Source organism: Oncorhynchus mykiss, chromosome 27 (assembly GCF_013265735.2).
Source record: "Oncorhynchus mykiss isolate Arlee chromosome 27, USDA_OmykA_1.1, whole genome shotgun sequence".
Classification (NCBI taxonomy): Eukaryota; Metazoa; Chordata; class Actinopteri; order Salmoniformes; family Salmonidae; genus Oncorhynchus; species Oncorhynchus mykiss.
The window spans coordinates 35,492,432-35,514,660 of record NC_048591.1 but is presented as its reverse complement, the minus strand read 5'-3'; the positions used below and the strand labels follow the sequence as shown (position 1 = coordinate 35,514,660).

The window sequence follows — 22,229 nt, the reverse complement described above, 5'->3', positions numbered from 1 at the left end:
TCTAACAATCCACAACAATACACACATTTGAATGTAAAATAATGGAATTAAGAAATATATAAATATTAGGACGAGCAATGTCGGAGTATCAATCAAATTTATTTTATATAGCCCTTCGTACATCAGCTGATATCTCAAAGTGCTGTACAGAAACCCAGCCTAAAACCCCAAACAGCAAGCAATGCAGGTGAAGAAGCACGGTGGCTAGGAAAAACTCCCTAGAAAGGCCAAAACCTAGGAAGAAACCTAGAGAGGAACCAGGCTATGTGGGGTGGCCAGTCCTCTTCTGGCTGTGCCGGGTGGAGATTATAACAAAACATGGTCAAGATGTTCAAATGTTCATAAATGACCAGCATGGTCGAATAATAATAAGGCAGAATAGTTGAAACTGGAGCAGCAGCACAGTCAGGTGGACTGGGGACAGCAAGGAGTCATCATGTCAGGTATTCCTGGGGCATGGTCCTAGGGCTCAGGTCCTCCGAGAGAGGGAAAGAAAGAGAGAATTAGAGAGAGCATATGTGGGATGGCCAGTCCTCTTCTGGCTGTGCCGGGTGGAGATTATAACAGAACATGGCCAAGATGTTCAAATGTTCATAAATGATCAGCATGGTCGAATAATAATAAGGCAGAACAGTTGAAACTGGAGCAGCAGCACAGCCAGGTGGACTGGGGACAGCAAGGAGTCATCATGTCAGGTAGTCCTGGGGCATGGTCCTAGGGCTCAGGTCCTCCGAGAGAGAGAAAGAGAGAAGGAGAGAATTAGAGAACGCACACTTAGATTCACACAGGACACCGAATAGGACAGGAGAAGTACTCCAGATATAACAAACTGACCCTAGCCCCCCGACACATAAACTACTGCAGCATAAATACTGGAGGCTGAGACATGTATGTATGTATATATACACACATACATGCACAGTACTAGTCAAAAGTTTGAACACACCTACTCATTCAAGGGTTTTTCTTTATTTTTAAATTCTACATTGTAGAATAATAGTGAAGACATCCAAATCATGAAATAACACATATGGAATCAAAAAAAGCGTTGAACAAGTCAAAATATATCAAATATTTTTCAATGTAGCCACACTTTGTCTTGATGACAGCTTTGCGCACTCTTGTCATTCTTTCAACCAGCTTTAAGGGGTTCTTGAAGGAGTTCCCACATATGCTGAGCACTTGTTGGCTGCTTTTCCTTTACTCTGCGGTCCAACTCATCCCAAACCATCTCAATTGGGTTGAGGTCGGTGATTGTGGAGGCCAGGTCATCTTATGCAGCACTCCATCACTCTCCTTCTTGCTCAAATAGTACTTACACAGCCTGGAGGTGTGTTGAGTCATTGTCCTGTTGAAAAACAAATGATTGTGGCGCAAACCAGATGGAATGGCATATCGCTGTAGAATGCTTTGGTAGCCATGCTGGTTAAGTGTGCCTTGAATTCTAAATAAATTACTAACAGTGTCACCAGCAAAGCACCCCCACACCATCACACCTCCTCCTCCATGCTTCACGGTGGGAACCACACATGCAGAGATCATCCTTCACATTCTTTGTGTCTCACAAAGACAAGGCGGTTGGAAACCCCAAAAATATTTTGATTTGTTTAACACTTTTTCAGTTACTACATGATTTCATAGTTTTGATGTCTTCACTATAATTGTACAATGGAGAAACAATAAATATAAGGAAAAACGCTTGAATGAGTGGCTGTGTCCAATATTTTGACTGGTCGGGAGAACAAAGGAACCTGAGTTTATGTACATTTCCACAATCACACCATGAGCAGTTAATCATGAAACATACACCTCCGCTGTTCTTCTTCCCGGAGAGCTTGTTATTCCTATCTGCACGATGTACTGAGAACCCTGCTGGCTGTATGGACAGGGACAGTATATCTGGAGAGAGATGGACTGAGAACCCAGCTGGCTGTATGGACGGGGACAGCATATCTGGGGAGAGATGGACTGAGAACCCAGCTGGCTGTATGGACGGGGACAGCATATCTGGGGAGAGATGGACTGAGAACCCAGCTGGCTGTATGGACGGGGACAGCATATCTGGGGAGAGATGGACTGAGAACCCAGCTGGCTGTATGGACGGGGACAGCATATCTGGGGAGAGATGGACTGAGAACCCAGCTGGCTGTATGGACGGGGACAGTATATCTGGAGAGAGCCATGATTCAGTGAAACAGAGTATGTTAAAGTCCCTGATGTCTCTCTGGAAGCAAATCCTTGCCCTGACCTCATCTACTTTATTGTCCAGAGACAACATTAGCGAGTAATATAATCAAAAGCGGTGGATGGTGTACACACCACCTGAGTCAGACTAGAAGTCCACTTCAAATACCTTTTCTCCGCCGGTGGAGTCTTGGAGCAGCCTCTGGGATAAATTAAATTGCCTGGGAGGGTACAAACAAAGGATCTAATTCGGGAAAGTCCATTTTCTGGTAGTAATGCTGGTGAGTTAACACCGCTCTGATATCCAAAAGTTATTTCCGACTGTATGTAATAACACAAAAAACGTTCAGGGCTAATAACGTAAGAAATAACACACGCAAAGTTGCTAATGAGCTAGAATCAGACGTGCCGTGTGTATTGGCACCATCTTACCAAAGACACACAAACACAGAGAGAGAGAGAGAGATGCAAACACACACACACAGATAAACACACACACAGATAAACACACACACAGATAAACACACACACAGAGAGAGAGAGAGAGAGAGAGATGCAAACACACACACACAGAGAGAGAGAGAGAGAGAGATGCAAACACACACACAGAGAGAGAGAGATGCAAACACACACACACAGAGAGAGAGAGAGAGAGATGCAAACACACACACACAGAGAGCGAGAGAGAGAGATGCAAACACACACACACAGAGAGAGAGAGATGTAAACACACACACACAGAAAAACACACACACAGATAAACACACACACACAGAGATGCAAACACACATGCACACAGATGCACACACAGATAAACACACACACAGATAAATACACACACACAGAGATGCAAACACACATGCACACAGATGCACACACAGATAAACACACACACAGATAAACACACACACAGATAAACACACACACACAGAGATGGAAACACACATGCACACAGATGCACACACAGATAAACACACACACAGATAAACACACACACAGATAAACACACACACACAGAGATGCAAACACAGATGCACAAACACACACACAGATTCACACACTCGCACACAGATAAACACACACACAGATGCAAACTCGCGCAGACCAGATGCACACACACACACACACACACACACAGAATCTATATTCACAAACACGCACTTTTACACAAACACAGATGTTCACAGTAAGCTCTGTATGGAGATACATAAACTCAACACACACTTAGCTTTGTATGGAGATACATAAACTCAACACACACTTAGCTTTGTATGGCGATACATAAACTCAACACACACTTAGCTTTGTATGGAGATACATAAACTCAACACACACTTAGCTTTGTATGGCGATACATAAACTCAACACACACTTAGCTTTGTATGGAGATACATAAACTCAACACACACTTAGCTTTGTATGGAGATACATAAACTCAACACACACTTAGCTTTGTATGGAGATACATAAACTCAACACAAACACATAGGAGTTGCTGAAGGTAGTTGGAGTCTTAGCCAAGCCCAACTATTTACTTCGGAACAGGAGATCCCTCAGGTGGAGAGAGAAAAAGATGGAAGAGCGAGCAAGAAAGGGAAAAGGAGGGAAAAAGGAGAAAAAAAATAATAACAAGTGACAAGTGTGATGAAGAAATAAAGGACAAGAGAATAAGGCGAGCGACAGTGATGTGATGTGTCTGGTCCAGTCTGTTGAACACAGTGATGTGTCTGGTCCAGTCTGTTGAACACAGTGATGTGTCTGGTCCAGTCTGTTGAACACAGTGATGTGTCTGGTCCAGTCTGTTGAACACAGTGATGTGTCTGGTCCAGTCTGTTGAACACAGTGTTGTGATGTGTCTGGTCCAGTCTGTTGAACACAGTGATGTGTCTGGTCCAGTCTGTTGAACACAGTGATGTGTCTGGTCCAGTCTGTTGAACACAGTGTTGTGATGTGTCTGGTCCAGTCTGTTGAACACAGTGATGTGTCTGGTCCAGTCTGTTGAACACAGTGATGTGTCTGGTCCAGTCTGTTGAACACAGTGTTGTGATGTGTCTGGTCCAGTCTGTTGAACACAGTGATGTGTCTGGTCCAGTCTGTTGAACACAGTGTTGTGATGTGTCTGGTCCAGTCTGTTGAACACAGTGATGTGTCTGGTCCAGTCTGTTGAACACAGTGATGTGTCTGGTCCAGTCTGTTGAACACAGTGATGTGTCTGGTCCAGTCTGTTGAACACAGTGTTGTGATGTGTCTGGTCCAGTCTGTTGAACACAGTGATGTGTCTGGTCCAGTCTGTTGAACACAGTGATGTGTCTGGTCCAGTCTGTTGAAGACAGTGATGTGTCTGGTCCAGTCTGTTGAACACAGTGATGTGTCTGGTCCAGTCTGTTGAACACAGTGATGTGTCTGGTCCAGTCTGTTGAACACAGTGATGTGTCTGGTCCAGTCTGTTGAACACAGTGATGTGTCTGGTCCAGTCTGTTGAACACAGTGTTGTGTCTGGTCCAGTCTGTTGAACACAGTGTTGTGATGTGTCTGGTCCAGTCTGTTGAAGACAGTGATGTGTCTGGTCCAGTCTGTTGAACACAGTGATGTGTCTGGTCCAGTCTGTTGAACACAGTGATGTGTCTGGTCCAGTCTGCTGAACACAGTGATGTGTCTGGTCCAGTCTGTTGAACACAGTGATGTGATGTGTCTGGTCCAGTCTGTTGAACACAGTGATGTGTCTGGTCCAGTCTGTTGAACACAGTGATGTGTCTGGTCCAGTCTGTTGAACACAGTGTTGTGATGTGTCTGGTCCAGTCTGTTGAACACAGTGATGTGTCTGGTCCAGTCTGTTGAACACAGTGATGTGTCTGGTCCAGTCTGTTGAACACAGTGATGTGTCTGGTCCAGTCTGTTGAACACAGTGTTGTGATGTGTCTGGTCCAGTCTGCTGAACACAGTGATGTGTCTGGTCCAGTCTGTTGAACACAGTGATGTGATGTGTCTGGTCCAGTCTGTTGAACACAGTGATGTGTCTGGTCCAGTCTGTTGAACACAGTGATGTGTCTGGTCCAGTCTGTTGAACACAGTGATGTGATGTGTCTGGTCCAGTCTGTTGAACACAGTGATGTGTCTGGTCCAGTCTGTTGAACACAGTGATGTGATGTGTCTGGTCCAGTCTGTTGAACACAGTGATGTGATGTGTCTGGTCCAGTCTGTTGAACACAGTGTTGTGATGTGTCTGGTCCAGTCTGTTGAACACAGTGATGTGTCTGGTCCAGTCTGTTGAACACAGTGATGTGTCTGGTCCAGTCTGTTGAACACAGTGATGTGTCTGGTCCAGTCTGTTGAACACAGTGATGTGTCTGGTCCAGTCTGTTGAACACAGTGATGTGTCTGGTCCAGTCTGTTGAACACAGTGTTGTGATGTGTCTGGTCCAGTCTGTTGAACACAGTGTTGTGATGTGTCTGGTCCAGTCTGTTGAACACAGTGTTGTGATGTCTCTGGTCCAGTCTGTTGAACACAGTGTTGTGATGTGTCTGGTCCAGTCTGTTGAACACAGTGTTTGACACATCACATGTGTTGTCTCTGAGAGAGAGGAAAGATACACGTTTACCTCTGACCAACTACAACAAGCAGCAAAAGAGAAACTTCACACATCTTCCCCTCCACCACACACACGTTTGCCGTGAAGCCCCAGTCTCTCTCTAAGAGCTGGGTGAACATTTAACTTGTCTCATTCTCCCAAGGTCACCTTGAAGGTTTTCTACTGGCTGACTAAGAAACTTGCACACGCAGTGTTGGTGCAAGGGAAGGAGGAAGGCTGAATTCTTTGTGTTATCAATGTCTCCCTTCAGTGAAGCACAGACCACAATATGTACTCCTTTGAAATGGCTTTTCTTTGTGTGTGTAAGCACCTGTGTGTGTGTGTGTGTGTCCGTGTGTGTGTGCGCATGTCCAGTATGTTATTACTCTTGTTCTGTCTGTTGTGCTGGTAGGCCCGGGGTCTGTACATGGCTGTCTCTCTGTACAAGCTGTCCAGGTCCTGTCTCCAGCTGTCAGGGTTGAGGTGGCGGAGGAGCTGCTCCACTGTGTTGAAGGCTGCTATGGTCTGGTCCAACGCCGCTGCTGTCAGAGGAACATCAGTCACCGCTGGAGCCAACACTGACAGACTGTCCTCCTGGAGGAAGGGTGGAGAAGGAGGGAGGGTCAAAAGTTCTGAGCAGGGACACAAGGTCTTCTTTAGTCTTTGAGAGCATTCTAGTGTGTCTGTGTGTGTGTGAGTCTATGGAATGCTCAGCACCAGTATCTGAGCTGCCCTCTGACTGTGCAATGTGAAAGCTTCACAAAGGTCAGGGGACAACCTTGATCTTTTAAAATCAGCCGAATGACTGGGCACTAAAGCCCTCTAACTGTCTCCAGGCTGGGACCAGTTTCTCCTGCTGCTGATCAGGAGGGTTAGGGGCCAACACAGGTAGGTGTGTGTGTTTGTGTTGAGCATGCTTGCATGTCCAACTCACCATCAGGGTCACAGTCTCCCAGTTAGTCTTTGACGCTGCAGGAAGAGAATCATCCTGGAGGAAGGAAGGAGAGAGAGAATGAAGGAGTGGTATTTGGGTTATTCTGGTGCGTTTACATAACTCCTGTCAGAACATCAGGATAATCCCTGGTTGAATTCCAGGTGATGGTATCGGGAGCTGGTCAGGATTTGTCTGTCTGTGTTGGATTAGCATTCATCTGTCTAACATTGTGCTAATGGGAGTTTGCTACAAAGCTGCTGAGATAAGTTCACAGACAGTCCCTAATGATTGAGCAGTGTTCCTCTCCAGGGCCCAGATTCACACAACACTTATTCCGCAATAACTTAACTACGGGATCTGTGACCCCCCACATGGGACAGTTGAGCTAAAGTGTGCTAATGTGATTAGCATGAGGTTGGAAGTAACAAGAACATTTCCCAAGACATAGACATATCTGATATGGGCAGAATTCTTAAATTATTATTAATCTAACTGCACTGTTCAATTTACAGTAGCTATTACAGTGAACTAATGCCATGCTATTGTTTGAGGAGAGTGCACAGCAATGAACTTGAAAATGTATCAATGAACCAATTAGGCACATTTGGGCAGACTTGATACAACATTTTGAACAGAAATGCAATGGTTCATTGGATCAGCCTAAAACTTTGCACATACACTTCTGCCATCTAGAGGCCGGAATCTAAATTGCACCTAAACTGGAATAATATATTGTGGCCTTTTGCTTGCATTTCATTATTATCTTTTCCCAGATCTAATGTGTTATATTCTCCAACATTCCACAAACTTCAAAGTGTTTTCTTTCAAATGGTATCATGAATATGCATATCCTTGCTTCAGGTCCTGAGCTACAGGCAGTTAGATTTAGGTATGTCCTTTTAGGCGAAAATTGAAAAAAGGGGTCTGAAGTTCCTTTGGAAAAAATACAAAATACATAAGATTGCTCGTAAGAGCAATTCCTCAACAGTATCTTAAGATTGAATGATTTTCTTACGAACTTCTCAAATATCTTCTTACGAATCTTCTTAAGATGTTTGTTGCTAGGAACTAATTTAGCTAGCTATCTATTTAGCAATGTAAATCATGTTAGCATATTTCCTAGTGAGATTACGGTTATAAAAACAAGTTATTGGGTTTAAAATAATCAATACTGAAACTTGCATATGAAGTTTGTGAGTGAATTAAACATGTTCAAATGCTTTCATTAGCTTTTTCTCTCACTGCCCTGAGTTTAAGACAAGGGTTTAGCCATCTTGGAATTAAGAACATTTGCAAGAACAAATCCAATAGCTTAATTTTCAAGAATGTAATTCCTTCTTAACTGTTTGCTTAAGGAGAAACATAAAAAATAACACAACAACATTTCCCAAAAATTTGAGGAATAACAACTTAACTTTATTCATAAGTCTATAGTGAAGAACAGAGTAACAGTTAAGAAGAAATGTGTTCTTAAGAAGGTTTAGTGAATCTGGGGTCTGTCCTCCTCACAGACCCCTTCATTAGACACAGAGAGATGAGGTGCTCTATGTAGAGGAGAGGAGAGACAACACACTCACTGTTTGTGAAAAGTGACTTGTGAACACACCCCTTGCAGATGTGCAACTGTCTCTGGTTGATATTATATTCTATGTAATGGGCAATGGCTCTCCTAAAAACACACTCTGCAGTTCATAGTGAACCTGAGGGAACAACTATACATCTGCATAACATGCAGTCTGAACCCACTTAAAAAACTGTGTGTACTCTGTTTGTGTGTGTTCATGTTATGTATGAGTCTGCAAATGTGTGTGTGTGTTATACTGTATTTGTGCATGCTGTGTGTGTGTTTCTATATTATGTCTGAGCCTTCGAATGTATGTGTGGGTGTGTCATATGAAATCAGAGATGACTTAAAAAGTTTAGTGACTAATCTTTCGTTTTATAGCATCTGTTTCTCGTGTGCAACCCACAGATACACACTGTGCTTTGACAGGAACCTCTCTGACTTCATACACAGCTGGGCTATTGAGTGTGTGTTGTGTGTAGACTTCCTCATAAATGAGGCTCATAGTGTGTGTGTGTGTGTGTGTGTGGCCCCTGCAGCAGCCCCAGATGTGTATCTCTGTCAGCATCTGACCTTATTAGGCAATAAGCAGTCAGATTCAGTAAACTGTCCCACTGTCCTGTGCTTCAGAGGGGAATGCAGGGACAGCTGGGCTAAGGCCACACACACGCACCTGGGACTTTTCATAGGAAGAACAGTTTACAGTGCCTTTAGAGAGTAGGTCAACGGGGACATGAAACCACGTCTGGTAGCTGGAGGGTCGTGACAGACTAGACTAGGTCCTCCTGGGTGGAAACGTTTTCAGATGGTCACAGGGTAAGAAGGGTTTGGGGAGCAGTGCTTTCAGGGTGAAACAAAAAATAACAGAAATGGCAAGAAAAATGTGTATTGCCATAATTGACTTGTGTTTCCCTGCACCTGCTACTAATAATGTGTCTGTAATACCTCCTCTCAGACATGCTCTTTCTGGAGGAGATTAATGGCATCGCTTTGCCACAGACAGTGTTGGTTTCTGGGAATATCCATTTATGTATGTATTTATGGGAAAACCTCAATGGGTCCCAGAACAGCTGCAGAGCCTGTCAACATCTGGGAGTGTCTGGGAACAGAGTAGCGTTCCTGGATCATATTCCTGCCTGGATGGATCTGATGTTCTGAGGAACTCCACAATTGTTTTATCTAAGCAAGTCAGTTAAGAAAACAAGTATTATTTTACAATGACTGCCTACACCAGCCAAACCCGGACAAACCCGGACCCGAACCAATCACGGCCGGTTGTGAGACAGCCTGGAATCGAACCAGGGTGTCTGTAGTAACACCCTTAGCACTGAGATGCAGTGCCTTTAGACCGCTGCACCACTTGGGAGTCCAAATTCCCTAAGCCTGAATCACTGGTTCTAGAGGATTCCTCGATAAGGAAATTAAGAAAAGCACTACAGCGTTCAGTCATGGTCATGTTATTGCATTGTGTGTGTGTGTGTGTGTGTGTGTGTGTGTGTGTGTGTGTGTGTGTGCGTGCGTGCGTGCGTGCGTGTGTGTGTGTATGTGTGTGTGTGTGTGTGTGTGTGTGTGTGTGTGTGTGTGTGTGTGTGTGTGTGTGTGTGTGTGTGTGTACAGTGCATTCGGAAAGTATTCAGACCTCTTGACTTTTTCCACATGTTGTTGCATTACAGCCTTTTTCTAAAATTGGTGAATTTCTTTCCCATCATCAATCTACACACAATACTCCATAATGAAAATAGCCCATTATATTTGAAATATGACATTTACATAAGTATTCAGACCCTTTACTCAGTACTTTGTTGAAGCACCTTTGACAGCGATTAAAGCCTCAAGTCTTGGGTATGACTCTACAAGCATGGTACACCTGTATTTGAGGAGTTTCTTCCATTCTTCTCTGCAGATCCTCTCAAGCTCTGTCAGGTTGGATGGGGAGCGTTGCTGCACAGCTATTTTCAGGTCTCTCCAGAGATGTTAGATCGGGTTCAAGTCCGGGCTCTGGCTGGGCCACTCTAGAACATTCAGAGACTTGTCCAGAATCCACTCCTGCATTGTCTTGGCTGTGTGCTTAGGGTTGTTGTCCTGGTGGTGGAAGGGGAACTTTCACCCCAGTCGGAGGTCCTGAATGCTTTGGAGTAGGTTTTCATGAAGGATCTCTCTGTACTTTGCTCCGATCATATTTTCCTCAGTTCTGACTAGTCTTCCAGTCCCTGCCGCTGAAAAACATCCCCACAGGATGATGCTGCCACCACCATGCTTCACCGTAGGGATGGTGTCAGGTTTCCTCCAGACGTGACGCTTGGCATTCAGGACAAATAGTTCAATCTTGATTTCATCAGACCAGAGAATCTTATTTCTCATGGTCAGAGTCCTTTAGGTGCCTTTTGGCAAACTCCAAGCGGGCTGTCATGTGCCTTTTACTGAAGAGTGGCTTCCATCTGGCCACTCTGCCATAAAGACCTGATTGGTGAAGTGCAGCAGAGATGGTTGTCCTTCTGGATCTCCTATCTCCAAAGAGGAACTCTGGAGCTCTGTCAGAGTCACCATCGGGTCTTGGTCACCTCCCTGACCAATGTGCTTCTCCCCCGATTGCTCAGTTTGGACGGGTGGCCAGCTCTAAGAAGAGTCTTGGTGGTTCCAAACTTCTTCCATGAAAGAATAAATGGGGCCACTGTGTTCTTGGGGACCTTCAATGATGCAGACATTTTTTGGTACCCTTCTCCAGATCTGTGGCTCTACATAATCCTGTCTCAGAGTTCTACGAACATTTCCTTCAACCTCATGCTTTGGTTTTTGCTCTGGCATACACTGTCAACTGTGTGACCTTATATAGACAGGTGTGTGCCTTTCCAAATCATGTTCAATGAATTTAATTGACTTCACGGATGATCAATGGAAACAGGATGCACCTGAGCTACACTGTGTCATAGCGTGTCATACAAAGGGTCTGAATAATTATGTAAATCAGGTATGGTTTTTTAATATTTAATACGTTTGCATACATTTTGGCTTTGTCATTATGGGGTATTGTGTGTAGATTGATGAGGATGTATTTATTTATTTATAATTAGGTTGTAACAACAAAATGTGGAAAAATTCCACGGGTCTGAATACTTTCTGAATGGAGGTTTTGGGTTAAAGTAGAAGACGTATTGTGGTTTTGTTATGGTTGCATTGTGGTTATGTTGTTTTGTGTTTGTGGATGAGTAAATGTTGTATTGTGGATGAGTAATGGTTGTATTGTGGTTGTGTAATGGTTGTACTGTGGTTGTGTTTTGTGGTTGTGATGACAAATTACTGATTTGTAGGAACTAGACTCTCTCTCTCTCGTAACACTCCATCTTCGCTCTCTCTCTCCTCAAACTCCCTCTCTTTTTGTTTTGTAGGAGTTATCGGCTGTCAGCATGATAGGATCTGAGACACCTGTTCTCTACCTTTCTCTCTCTCTCCCTCCTCCACCTTATCTATACAGCAGGGCAGAACAAATTAGAGCTGTTAAATGAAGCCTCTCACAGCCCTAGAGGTGGTGGAGGGGAAAGTGTGTGGGTACTGGGAGGCCAATCTAACGGCAGCTTCCCTGTCTGGGAAAGTGTGTGGGTACTGGGAGGCCAATCTAACGGCAGCTTCCCTGTCTGGGAAAGTGTGTGGGTACTGGGAGGCCAATCTAACGGCAGCTTCCCTGTCTGGGAAAGTGTGTGGGTACTGGGAGGCCAATCTAACGGCAGCTTCCCTGTCTGGGAAAGTGTGTGGGTACTGGGAGGCCAATCTAACGGCAGTTTCCCTGTCTGGGAAAGTGTGTGGGTTTCTCACACGCACAGGGTGTCACTGTGCCGAGGACACAAAGCAGGCAGCTACACACAAGGACAAAGGAAAAACAAAGAACAAAAGGAGAACCTGAGGCGCTGTGGAGAAGGAATAATAACGGACATATGCCGACCTCTCCAGGCGTAAGAGACGGGAGAGAGATGAGGGGGAGGAGAGATAGAGAGGAGAGAGATGAGGGGGAGGAGAGATAGAGAGGAGAGAGGGGATAGAGATGAGGGGGAGGAGAGATAGAGAGGAGAGAGATGAGGGGGAGGAGAGATAGAGAGGAGAGAGGGGATAGAGATGAGGGGGAGGAGAGATAGAGAGGAGAGAGATGAGGGGGAGGAGAGATAGAGGGGAGAGAGGGGAGAGAGATGAGGGGGAGGAGAGATAGAGAGGAGAGAGATGAGGGGGAGGAGAGATAGAGGGGAGAGAGGGGAGAGAGATGAGGGGGAGGAGAGATAGAGAGGAGAGAGATGAGGGGGAGGAGAGATAGAGAGGAGAGAGGGGATAGAGATGAGGGGGAGGAGAGATAGAGAGGAGAGAGGGGATAGAGATGAGGGGGAGGAGAGATAGAGAGGAGAGAGATGAGGGGGAGGAGAGATAGAGGGGAGAGAGGGGAGAGAGATGAGGGGGAGGAGAGAGAGAGGAGAGAGAGATGAGGGGGAGGAGAGAGAAAGGAGAGACGGGAGAGAGATGAGGGGGAGGAGAGAGAGAGAGGAGAGAAGGGAGAGACATGAGGGGGAGGAGAGAGAGAGGAGAGACGGGAGAGAGATGAGGGGGAGGAGAGATAGAGAGGAGAGAGATGAGGGGGAGGAGAGATAGAGAGGAGAGAGGGGATAGAGATGAGGGGGAGGAGAGATAGAGAGGAGAGAGATGAGGGGGAGGAGAGATAGAGAGGAGAGAGGGGATAGAGATGAGGGGGAGGAGAGATAGAGAGGAGAGAGATGAGGGGGAGGAGAGATAGAGGGGAGAGAGGGGAGAGAGATGAGGGGGAGGAGAGATAGAGAGGAGAGAGATGAGGGGGAGGAGAGATAGAGAGGAGAGAGGGGATAGAGATGAGGGGGAGGAGAGATAGAGAGGAGAGAGGGGATAGAGATGAGGGGGAGGAGAGATAGAGAGGAGAGAGATGAGGGGGAGGAGAGATAGAGGGGAGAGAGGGGAGAGAGATGAGGGGGAGGAGAGAGAGAGGAGAGAGAGATGAGGGGGAGGAGAGAGAAAGGAGAGACGGGAGAGAGATGAGGGGGAGGAGAGAGAGAGAGGAGAGAAGGGAGAGACATGAGGGGGAGGAGAGAGAGAGGAGAGACGGGAGAGAGATGAGGGGGAGGAGAGATAGAGAGGAGAGAGATGAGGGGGAGGAGAGATAGAGAGGAGAGAGGGGATAGAGATGAGGGGGAGGAGAGATAGAGAGGAGAGAGATGAGGGGGAGGAGAGATAGAGGGGAGAGAGGGGAGAGAGATGAGGGGGAGGAGAGATAGAGAGGAGAGAGATGAGGGGGAGGAGAGATAGAGAGGAGAGAGGGGATAGAGATGAGGGGGAGGAGAGATAGAGAGGAGAGAGGGGATAGAGATGAGGGGGAGGAGAGATAGAGAGGAGAGAGATGAGGGGGAGGAGAGATAGAGGGGAGAGAGGGGAGAGAGATGAGGGGGAGGAGAGAGAGAGGAGAGAGAGATGAGGGGGAGGAGAGAGAAAGGAGAGACGGGAGAGAGATGAGGGGGAGGAGAGAGAGAGAGGAGAGAAGGGAGAGACATGAGGGGGAGGAGAGAGAGAGGAGAGACGGGAGAGAGATGAGGGGGAGGAGAGATAGAGAGGAGAGAGGGGAGAGGGGAGAGAGATGAGGGGGAGGAGAGATAGAGAGGAGAGAGGGGAGAGAGAGGGGAGAGAGATGAGGGGGAGGAGAGATAAAGAGGAGAGAGGGGAGAGAGAGGGGAGAGAGATGAGGGGGAGGAGAGATAGAGAGGAGAGAGAGATGGGAGAGAGATGAGGGGGAGGAGAGATAGAGAGGAGAGAGGGGAGAGAGATGAGGGGGAGGAGAGATAGAGAGGAGAGAAGGGACAGAGATGAGGGGGAGGGGCGAGAGAGGAGAGACGGGAGAGGGGAGAGAGATGAGGGGGAGGGAGAGATAGAGAGGAGAGAGGGGAGAGAGAGGGGAGAGAGAGGGGAGAGAGATGAGTGGGAGGAGAGATAGAGAGGAGAGAGGGGAGAGAGATGAAGGGGAGGAGAGATAGAGAGGAGAGAGGGGAGAGAGAGGGGAGAGAGAGAGGGGATAGAGATGAGGGGGAGGAGAGATAGAGAGGAGAGATGGGAGAGGGGAGAGAGAGAGAGAGGGTAGAGAGATGATAGGGAGGAGAGATAGAGGGGAGAGAGAGGGGAGAGAGAGAGGGGAGAGAGATGAGGGGGAGGAGAGATAGAGAGGAGAGAGGGGAGAGAGATGAGGGGGAGGAGAGATAGAGAGGAGAGAGGGGAGAGAGATGAAGGGGAGGAGAGATAGAGAGGAGAGAGGGGAGAGAGAGGGGAGAGAGAGAGGGGATAGAGGTGAGGGGGAGGAGAGATAGAGAGGAGAGATGGGAGAGGGGAGAGAGAGAGAGAGAGGGGAGAGAGATGAGAGGGAGTAGAGATAGAGGGGAGAGAGAGGGGAGAGAGAGATGAGGGGGAGGAGAGATAGAGAGGAGAGAGGGGAGAGAGATGAGGGGGAGGAGAGATAGAGAGGAGAGAGGGGAGAGAGATGAAGGTGAGGAGAGATAGAGAGGAGAGAGGGGAGAGAGAGGGGAGAGAGAGAGGGGATAGAGATGAGGGGGAGGAGAGATAGAGAGGAGAGATGGGAGAGGGGAGAGAGAGAGAGAGGGGAGAGAGATGAGAGGGAGGAGAGATAGAGGGGAGAGAGAGGGGAGAGAGAGAGGGGAGAGAGATGAGGGGGAGGAGAGATAGAGAGGAGAGAGGGGAGAGAGATGAGGGGGAGGAGAGATAGAGAGGAGAGAGGAGAGAGAGGGGAAATAGAGGGGAGATAGAGAGGAGAGAGAGTTGAGAGGGGAGAGAGAGGGGAGAGAGAGAGAGGGGAGATAGATAGGAGAGAGATGAGGGGAGGAGAGATAGAGGTGAGAGAGAGGGGAGAGAGATGAGAGGGAGGAGAGATAGAGGGGAGAGAGGGGAGAGAGAGAGGGGAGAGAGATGAGGGGGAGGAGAGATAGAGAGGAGAGAGGGGAGAGAGATGAGGGGGAGGAGAGATAGAGAGGAGAGAGGAGAGAGAGGGGAAATAGAGGGGAGATAGAGAGGAGAGAGCGGTGAGAGGGGAGAGAGAGGGGAGATAGAGGGGAGATAGAGGGGAGATAGAGGTGAGAGGGGAGAGAGAGAGAGAGAGAGGAGAGAGCGGTGGGAGGGGAGAGAGAGAGGAGAGAGAAGTGAGAGGGGAGAGAGAGAGGAGAGAGAGGTGAGATGGGAGAGAGAGATAGGAGAGAGAGGTGAGATGGGAGAGAGAGAGAGGGGAAAGAGATTTTCATAATATCTTAGAATGGAGAGGAGTGCAGAGGGGTATGTGATAATGTGTGTTTAAAGTCAAATGCTTTAGAGGGCAAAATAAAACACCTCTTGCTCTCTTCAGTAATGTAAGGGAACATCTACACATCTAAATCTTCCTCCGCTATTCAACTACTGACGTAGCTAATCTTCTGATCCAGACTGGGCTTTATAAAGAGTACATACTCAGCCTCCCTCCATCCGTCTACTACATCCCTCCCTCCCCCTCCTCATTTGTCAAGCTAGACGTCTTACAAAGGAAACAGACGTTAATGGGTTTAGTCATCTAATTCCCACAGCTAGTTACCTCAGGAAGGATTTTGGTAGCATCGTACTTGAACCCTCTATCATACAGACCACATTAGACTGTCATAAGGATGACAAAAGAGATCCATTGGCCGTTATAACATCAGCTTTGGGTCTTTACGTTTCAACACCTTTGTGGAATGAGATGCAGTCACATCCCGATGTTCACTCACCTGTAGAGAGAAGTGGAGTTTGAAGCCAGGCTTTGCCACGAAGTAGTCGTCTGACTTGAAGGAGACTTTGAGGGTGTTGGTTTTGGAGGTAAGTCGAGGGGGGACTCTCTGACCACACCATCTCCCCCAGACAATAGTACTGGTCTCTGAGATGTCCTCCACCTCCACAAAGTCATATCTGCAAGGGAAGGGGGAGAGGAGGGGCTCACTAGATTTTCAATCAATGGATTTAATATAAGAACGGATCAATCAATGGATATAATATATCAATGGATCAATCAATGAATAATCACTGTTCATTAGAAAATTTATAATTGTTGGCGAGCCAATCACCAGTCACCTCCCTCCCCCTCTTTATATCTTTCCTCATTTCTCCCCTCTCGCTTTCTGTTCCTCTCCCCTCCTGTTCCTCTCCCCTCTCGCTTTCTGTTCCTCTCCCCTCTCGCTTTTTGTGCCTCTCCCCTCCTGTTCCTCTCCCCTCTCGCTTTCTGTTCCTCTCCCCTCTCGCTTTTTGTGCCTCTCCCCTCCTGTTCCTCTCCCCTCTCGCTTTCTGTTTCGCTTTCTGTTCCTCTCCACTCCTGTTCCTCCCTCCTCTCCCTTTCTGTTCCTCTCCCCTCTCACTTTCTGTTCCTCTCCCCTCCTGTTCCTCTCCCCTCTCACTTTCTGTTCCTCTCCCCTCTCGCTTTCTGTTCCTCTCCCCTCTCACTTTCTGTTTCGCTTTCTGTTCCTCTCCCCTCCTGTTCCTCTCCCCTCTCGCTTTCTGTTCCTCTCCCCTCTCGCTTTCTGTTCCTCTCCCCTCCTGTTCCTCTCCCCTCTCGCTTTCTGTTCCTCTCCCCTCTCGCTTTCTGTTCCTCTCCCCTCCTGTTCCTCTCCCCTCTGGCTTTCTGTTCCTCTCCTCTCCCCTTCTGTTCCTCTCCCCTCTCGCTTTCTGTTCCTCTCCCCTCTCGCTTTCTGTTTCGCTTTCTGTTCCTCTCCCCTCTCGCTTTCTGTCCCTCTCCCCTCTCGCTTTCTGTTCCTCTCCCCTGCTGTTCCTCTCCTCTCTCGCTTTCTGTTCCTCTCTCCTCCTGTTCCTCTCCCCTCTCGCTTTCTGTTCCTCTCCCCTCTCGCTTTCTGTTCCTCTCCCCTCCTATTCCTCCCCACTCTCGCTTTCTGTTCCTCTCCCCTCTCGCTTTCTGTTCCTCTCCCCTCTCGCTTTCTGTTCCTCTCCTCTCCCCTCCTGTTCCTCTCCCCTCTCGCTTTCTGTTCCTCTCCCCTCTCGCTTTCTGTTTCGCTTTCTGTTCCTCTCCCCTCTCGCTTTCTGTTCCTCTCCCCTCCTGTTCCTCTCCCCTCTCGCTTTCTGTTCCTCTCCCCTCTAGCTTTCTGTTCCTCTCCCCTCTCGCTTTCTGTGCCTCTCCCCTCCTGTTCCTCTCCCCTCTTGCTTTCTGTTCCTCTCCCCTCTCTCTTGTCTAAAGTGCTTACAAAGACAAATGCCTTTGGTTTGGGGATTAAAAGCCTATTCTCTCTTCTCACCCTCAAGGACATATTCTTCATTACTGCAAAGACGGCAAACCTTCATCCATCCCTCCCTCCCTCTCTCTTTCCCTCCTCTCTTTAGTCTCTGTAGATGTTGATACCCTCATCAGAGGGATGACAGCCTACTCTCTTCCAGCCTACTCTCTTCACTCAAATCTCCCTTTTCATCTGTTACAAACTCAGCCAACTTTCTCTCTCCCTGGCACTTCAATCTCTCACCTCTCTATCCTCCCCTCCCTCTCTCACCTGCAGACTTCGTTCTCTGGTTCCTCCAGTGCAAAGTGGGAGTCAAACTCCAGGGTGATGCGGGTGTTGTGGGGCGACAGTAGTTTCCATGACAACTGCAGGTTCCTGGGATAGGCGTTAGGAAAGCGGGGGCTCTGGATGACTCCTCCCGTTGCCGTTACCGTGACGACCTCTTCTTTCCGGTACAAGTCTGTAAGGTGATTGCTGTCTGTTAGCAGTTATAACTGGTATAGGTTAGTGAGTTTACTCTCTGGGATTTTATACACAGTGATACAGAGTCAGAGAGAGAGCGAGAGTGAGACAGAGAGAGACTGAGAGAGAAACAGAGAAAAACAGAGACCGAGACCAAGAGAAACAGAGACCGAAACCGAGAGAGAGACCGAGAGAGAGACCAAGACCGAGAGACCGAGACAGAGACAGAGACCGAGAGAGAGACTGACAGAGACCGAGCGAGAAAAAGAACGACAGAGACCGAGAGAGACCGACAGAGACCGACAGAGAGACAGAGACCCGGCAGAGAGACAGAGACACCGAGAGACAGACAGAGACACCGAGAGAGAGACAGGGAGAGACAGACCGAGACAGAGAGAGACCGAGAGAGCGAGACCGAGAGAGAGAGAGCGAGGCCGACAGAGAGCGAGATAGAGAGAGAGAGCGAGACAGAGAGCGAGACAGAGTGAGAGAGCGAGACAGAGAGCGAGACAGAGAGATAGAGCGAGAAGAGAGAGAGAGCGAGACAGAGAGAGAGAGAGAGAAGAGAGAGAGAGCAAGAAGAGAGAGCGAGCGAGAAGAGAGACAGAGAGAGAGCGAGACACAGAGAGAGAGAGAAAGACAGAGAAAGAGAGAGAGACAGAGAGACAGGGACAGAGCCAGAGAGCCAGCGAGAGAGAGACAGACAAAGAATAACAGTAAATTAAGCTGTTCAAATAAATACAGTTTATATTCCTACATAGTCCTAATGCTCTGTGACTACATAGTCCTAATGCTCTGTGACTACATAGTCCTAATGCTCTGTGACTACATAGTCCTAATGCTCTATGACTACATAGTCCTAATGCTCTATGACTACATAGTCCTAATGCTCTATGACTACATAGTCATAATGCTCTGTGACTACATAGTCCTAATGCTCTGTGACTACATAGTCCTCCTAATGCTCTGCGACTACATAGTCCTAATGCTCTGTGACTACATAGTCCTCCCAATGCTATGCGACTACATAGTCCTAATGCTCTGTGACTACATAGTCCTAATGCTTTGTGACTACATAGTCCTAATGCTCTGCGACTACATAGTCCTCCTAATGCTCTGTGACTAAATAGTCCTAATGTTCTGTGACTACATAGTCCTAATGCTCTGTGACTACATAGTCCTAATGCTCTGTGACTACATAGTCCTAATGCTCTGTGACTACATAGTCCTTCTAATGCTCTGCGATTATTTTCCTCCTAATGCTCTCTGACTACATAGTCCTCCTAATGCTCTGCAATTATATTCCTCCTAATGCTCTGTGACTACATAGTCCTCCTAATGCTCTGTGACTACATAGTCCTCCTAATGCTCTGTGACTACATAGTCCTCCTAATGCTCTGTGACTACATAGTCCTCCTAATGCTCTGTGACTACATAGTCCTCCTAGTGCTCTGTGACTACATAGTCCTCCTAATGCTCTGTGACTACATAGTCCTCCTAATGCTCTGTGACTACATAGTCCTCCTAGTGCTCTGTGACTACATAATCCTCCTAATGCTCTGTGACTACATAGTCCTCTTAATGCTCTGTGACTACATAGTCCTCCTAATGCTCTGTGACTACATAGTCCTCCTAATGCTCTGTGACTACATAGTCCTCCTAATGCTCTGTGACTACATAGTCCTCCTAATGCTCTGTGACTACATAGTCCTCCTAATGCTCTGCGATTATATTCCTCCTAATGCTCTGTGACTACATAGTCCTCCTAATGCTCTGTGACTACATAGTCCTCCTAATGCTCTGTGACTACATAGTCCTCCTAATGCTCTGTGACTACATAGTCCTCCTAATGCTCTGTGACTACATAGTCCTCCTAGTGCTCTGCGATTATATTCCTCCTAATGCTCTGTGACTACATAGTCCTCCTAATGCTCTGTGACTACATAGTCCTCCTAATGCTCTGTGACTACATAGTCCTCCTAATGCTCTGTGACTACATAGTCCTCCTAATGCTCTGTGACTACATAGTCCTCCTAATGCTCTGTGACTACATAGTCCTCCTAATGCTCTGTGACTACATAGTCCTCCTAATGCTCTGTGACTACATAGTCCTCCTAATGCTCTACGATTATATTCCTCCTAATGCTCTGTGACTACATAGTCCTCCTAATGCTCTGTGACTACATAGTCCTCCTAATGCTCTGTGACTACATAGTCCTCCTAATGCTCTGTGACTACATAGTCCTCCTAATGCTCTGTGACTACATAGTCCTCCTAATGCTCTGTGACTACATAGTCCTCCTAATGCTCTGTGACTACATAGTCCTCCTAATGCTCTACGATTATATTCCTCCTAATGCTCTGTGACTACATAGTCCTCCTAGTGCTCTGCGATTATATTCCTCCTAATGCTCTGTGAAAACGTAGTCCTCCTAATGCTCTGTGACTACATAGTCCTCCTAGTGCTATGTATGTATGACATCTGTAGATACAAATACAATTGTGAAATTACAAGCATAGTTGGTTTAGCCACAGAAAAAGCGAGAGCAACCTTCCTGCTAGCCATGATTGGCTGAGAGAATGAGCGGGGTGGACATGCCGAGAGATGCGTTTGGATTGGTCTACCATATAGCAGGCGTCTGCCTACATGAGCCGGTCAGTATGTTTAGGCAATCGTGTCGATGTGGCTTTAATTTTTTTTTATTGTGTAGTAAAAATGCATAAGCATAATGTCAAGTTAAAGTGTACTGTTAGTTAGCTAACATTAGCTGGCTGGCTCACTAGCTAACGTTATGTTAGCTAACGTTATGTTCTCCACTTTCTGGAGAACTGAGTTTTGAAATCAGTGGAATTTGAATATGATAGCTAAGAAGATGGAGAAAACACCAGTCTGGATTACATCATCAACCTATGGCAACCATGCATGGCATCAGACAGGAGACGCGTCCAACCATGATGTAAACTGTTAATATTTTCAGATAATACACGTTTCTAATTTTGACAGAGAGTGGTTTCATTTCAAATGTACTGTTAGCTAGCTAACGTTAGCTGGCTGGGTCATTAGCTAATGTTATGTATATCATCTTATTCTTCGTATCTCAGACACATTCGCTTTAGTTATAGCGATAGAACCTGGTGGTAAGCTACCTGCAGATTCATGCAGGGTAGTAACATCATGAGTTGTGATTATGGTCCATTGTTTAGCTAGCTAGCTACATGTCTTAACAAAAGACTCCACTCTAATTTGGACAAAGTATTTTCATTTCAATTTAAAGTGTACTGTTAACTATCTAGCAAACATCAGCTGGCTGGCTCGCTAACTAACTAATGTTACGTCATGTCATGTGTTGGGACTCATTGATTACCTAGCTAGCTATCTAGCTACATTTCTTAACAAAAGACTCTTGTCTTAGTGTGCCAGAGCAGAGACTAACTGAAGCATTTTTGAAAGCTCAACACCTGCTGAATATGTCCGTTGTCAGTAAACGTCGGCAACAACGCGTAACTCAATTGTTGCCAGCAGCACAGGTACAGTCACCAACGCTCTAGATAACATGAAAACTGTCTAACCAGCTCTGCTAAGGAGAGTAAAATGATCCGAGTGGGGTGTTCTCTCATTATGTGTCTGGAAGTAGCTAGCCAACGTTTGCCAGTTAGCTTGGGTGCTTGACTGTAGTTGTGAGGTCAGGGCATTCGGAACAACCCTACTTATTGGCCAGAGCATCCAGTGTGTGCTCTGAACAAGAAACCACAGCGATAGGGCGAGTAATGTTCAGTGAGCTGTTCTCTCTCTATTAGATGTCCAGAAGTAGCTGGCAAGTTAGTACAGAACGGTTGGATCAACCCTTAAAGAGATGGGTGGGGTTAAGGCTTAAGTGGGTTTGAACAATGCTGAATGAGTGTAGACAAATAAGGGCTCTCCAATAGTAGTACCAAAACATAAAAAGAGGGTTTTCTCAGAAGTGAGTTTACAAGTTTAATAACTTTCAAAGCAGAATTACTTTCCCAATGTTTACTCAAATGCACTATATGATATACCATTTTGTAGCTCTGTGTCTCTGCTTTTATCCAATGAAAAAAAACAGAAATTCAAATGTTGCTACATGAGCGGATCCAGCTGGTGAGTCAGATAACGTAGGGAGATGATTTAATGACGCCGCGAAAAATACAGTGTTACACAGAAAAGCAGAAAAATACTAAGCGCACACTTCCAAGAAGTAAACAAGTTCAAG

General features: G+C 46.8%; 1 protein-coding gene across 1 annotated transcript in view; it reads right to left on the bottom strand.

Annotated features, from left to right (window-relative positions):
- LOC110507975 (platelet-derived growth factor D) overlaps positions 1-22,229 on the bottom strand; it is a 53,411-nt gene that overhangs the window by 4,449 nt on the left and 26,733 nt on the right. The window contains exons 2-5 of the mRNA XM_036965549.1: positions 17,806-17,995; positions 16,048-16,225; positions 6,688-6,741; positions 6,140-6,347 (exon numbers count right to left, since the gene is read on the bottom strand). Of these exons, the coding sequence (XP_036821444.1) occupies positions 6,140-6,347; positions 6,688-6,741; positions 16,048-16,225; positions 17,806-17,995 (630 nt within the window). The remainder of the gene's footprint in view (positions 1-6,139; positions 6,348-6,687; positions 6,742-16,047; positions 16,226-17,805; positions 17,996-22,229) is intronic.